Here is a 3,500-nt window from a genome sequence, read left to right on the forward strand (position 1 = left end):
AAATGTACTTAAAGTAGTAAAAGTACATTAAAAATGTCCCCTGTGACTGTATAATTATATAGTATATCATTAGATTTGTATGTATTAATGTAAAAGCAGGATTTACAGTTGCAGTGGCTTGAAGTAGAGCTAATTTTTAATTATTCTGACTGCAAAAAATGTTCCTTACGAATAATAATATAATAATAATACATCTTCCGACTATTTTCTGGAGTAACCGATGTGTTGGAATTGCAATCAATGTAATCAAATTGATTGTTTGGTTTGTACAAATTCTGAAAGCTACTCAGATTTCAAAGTGACACCTTCACAATGCTTGTTTTAAAAAAACAACAGTCCAAACATCAAAGTTATTAAATGAAAATACTGATGATAAAAAGTAGCAAATCCTCACATTAAGGAAGCTGGGGCCTTTAAATATTTTTGCGTTAAAATGACAAACAATTATCAAAATAAATGACAATTATATTTTTCAATCAATCGATTAATCAACTAATAATTTCAGCTGTACCTGTATATACTGTTGAGTCGTTTCATTTATAACAAAGCATCATGTTTTATTAACACTTTATATGTCTTGTATGCAACAATCCATAAAGTAACTAGTAACTAAAGCAGTGAAATAATTGTGGTGCAGTAAAAAGTACGATATTTCAAGAGGAAAGTGGCATGAAAAGAAAATACTCAAGTACAGTACAAGCACCTCAAATCTGTACTTAGTAAACTACAGTAATTAAGTAAATGTATATAGTTACATTCCACTACTGCATACAGATAACTTTTAGTCCGTAGTATGTAAGTATCTCCAACAGTACTGTGTACTTCGTTCGCTGCCTGGTAGACAACCACATCTCTCAGTGTTAACCCCAACATCAACTCGGTGGCTTTTGGTGAAACAATTTTCTGCAAGCTCAACTGCGATAACCCACAATCTAAATTGTATTCCCCATGGTGAGTAAACTTATCTCCATCTGTAAAATCAGGTAGTCACTCCTTAATTCTTTGTGCAATTCTCAGTATACCAAATCTCCACGTTTACTTTAAAAAATACAATAGATGTCTTTACTGCAAAATGTAAAAATTGCGTGTGAGTTTATTTGCATACAAATACATGAGCATTACACACCAGTGTTCTCTGCATGTACGCACACTATTTTAAGACAGAGTAGGAAGTCTGTCTGTCAGTCCATCTGTGCTTCCCTCCTTCTCTCGCTCTCTCTGTCTCTCTGTGGTTTTGCTATGTGTGGAAGCTCGCTCGCCCCAGTAAGAGGTGTCCAAGTCCAGACCAACAGACCAGGCTGACTAAATATAGCATGCAGTGACAGCAGGGGACACTCCCCCCCCCTTCTCGCTGTGGAGCTCAGTACTGCTGTTTCACTACAAACTCCACTGATTGAACTAGACTGTAATACACACACACACACACAATAAAATCACTTTCTGCCACAAATGTGGGACACACATCATCCATGCAAACACATACATATAGTACACGCAGATTAATACACATGCTTTCTCTGTATGTCTCCTTTTAACACACACACACACACACACACCATTCCAGTCCAAATGGGATTTACTTAAGACTCAATAAAGCAGACAGAAGCACTATTGTCTCCAACACAGGCCTATTGTGTCGCACAGAGAGGCTGTGACGTGGGTCGGCTGTGTCTATGTTTACTAAGCAGAGAGCATTCCACTACACACACACACGCACACGATCAAAGAGACATGCACACACACACACACACACACACACACACACATAAGCATACAGAAATACATAATCAAGCACACAAGCGGTCCATCAAATAAGCGTAAAGAATGAACATACCACACACACACACAGAATCAAACCCATCTTGCTCCAGTGGGAGTCTAAAGGGAACTGAGTGATGAACAGGACTGACACCACCACATGCCAGGGTGTGAGATGTGCTGCCTGGTATTTTAGGCTGCGTCTCAAATTGAACATGCCAAGCCTTCAGGGGAAAATCGCTGGAGAATGTTCACCACGTGAAGCAAATGTCCCACAGCAATATCGCTTATAATACCAGCTACAAAATCTGGATCATCACTGCGGAGGGGGGCTGACTCATTCATGAATCACAGTGAGACGCATACGAAGATGGCAGCGTTTAGGTTTGTTGACATACCTGTTGTTGAGGATACTGCATCCCGCCCATGCCCATTTGGCCCCTCCCCTGCATGCTCATTGGATATCTGTGTGGAGGAGGCGAGGTGTATGTCTGGCTAGGAGGGTAAGGCCCTCCCCCTGGCTGCTGTGGGCTGGAGTAGGGATTGTTGGCCATGCTGTACAGCTGAGAGCGCTTCATAGCCATGAAGTCCATGGAGGACACCTGTAGAGGGAAAAAGAGGGATTAATGAAATGTCACCAGCATTTCTTTTTTAGCTAATATTTCACATTCATTCATGGGGCTGTGCTGTGATTGGCTGAGAGGCATTCAAAAGAATTCCTCCACCATCTGCCAAGTTGGAACCCCTGACAGAAGTCCACTTAGTGCACACACTCCAAACCACAGCAACCATTGATTTATTTTATAATTGCACAGCGAATGGAAGCCTTAAATTAATGTCTACAGGTCATAAATGAACTACAAATGGAATTAAGTAAGCAAAGATGTTTATTGCATAGCTATCAGAAGCAAACTTTGCTGGAGGAGGGCCAAAATAAAATGATTTAATTAAAACCTGAAGCTTGTATCTTTGTTTTAATGTCTGAAAGGGTTTTAAAAGTGTTGTAAATGTTGTTTAAAGCGATGGGAAGCAATAGCAATAAAAACTCTATGGCCTTGTGCCCACAACCACAGCCCAGCAGTGCCAATAATCACCGTGCAGCGCTCCCTCTCACTTGCTTACAGCAAACTGGCAGAAATACTGATTATTACATTTGAGTTTATGCGCCTTCGAATGAAAATAAGTGAACAGGTGAGGGTTGAGAGTCTGGCAGGGATCCAGACATTGCATTATTGCAATTTTGACGCGGCATTTCAAGTTTGCGAGTTTGAATCCCAGGGGGGAATTCATGGCAGTCAAGCAGTCAAAGTACCTGCTCTCCAAAGCCACACCTTGGGAGCCAGCTTCTTATATGAACACAAAACAAAATCAGAGAGAAGAAAGAGAGGGTGTCAAGGGCGATTTATTCCATTGTAAGTATTTCAGAGCCTTTTTAGAGGTTGTTTGGGGTCTCAGTGAGCCACTGGAAAATTCCGGTACGATGCGTCGGGCTAATGCTAATCCGTCACCCGTAGCGCCGTGTTTGTCTGTCTGCCGGGCAGATAATGTGGACTTCTTCTATCTTCCCTTTCACCTCTCCTGCTTCCTCCCTTTTGTCTCTGCCGTGTAGGATCATTTGTGATTTATGACATTTTGTTCCTACTGCTTCTTACACACACATTTTCACTTCTCCTCTCTCATCTCCAACTAACCACTGCCCCCCCGCCATCCCCACTACTACTCCTCCACCACCACCACCACCA

General features: G+C 41.3%; 1 protein-coding gene across 5 annotated transcripts in view; it reads right to left on the reverse strand.

Moving 5' to 3' along the window:
* Positions 1 to 3,500, reverse strand: part of LOC118337060 (AT-rich interactive domain-containing protein 1B-like) — a 163,016-nt gene that overhangs the window by 143,631 nt on the left and 15,885 nt on the right. For all 5 annotated transcript variants that reach the window (XM_035673888.1, XM_035673887.1, XM_035673883.1 and 2 more), the window contains one exon: positions 2,157 to 2,360. In XM_035673888.1, coding sequence (XP_035529781.1) covers positions 2,157 to 2,360 — 204 coding nt within the window. The remainder of the gene's footprint in view (positions 1 to 2,156; positions 2,361 to 3,500) is intronic.

Source organism: Morone saxatilis, unplaced genomic scaffold (genome assembly GCF_004916995.1).
Source record: "Morone saxatilis isolate NCDOM2014 unplaced genomic scaffold, NCSU_SB_2.0 Contig3, whole genome shotgun sequence".
Taxonomy (NCBI): Eukaryota; Metazoa; Chordata; class Actinopteri; family Moronidae; genus Morone; species Morone saxatilis.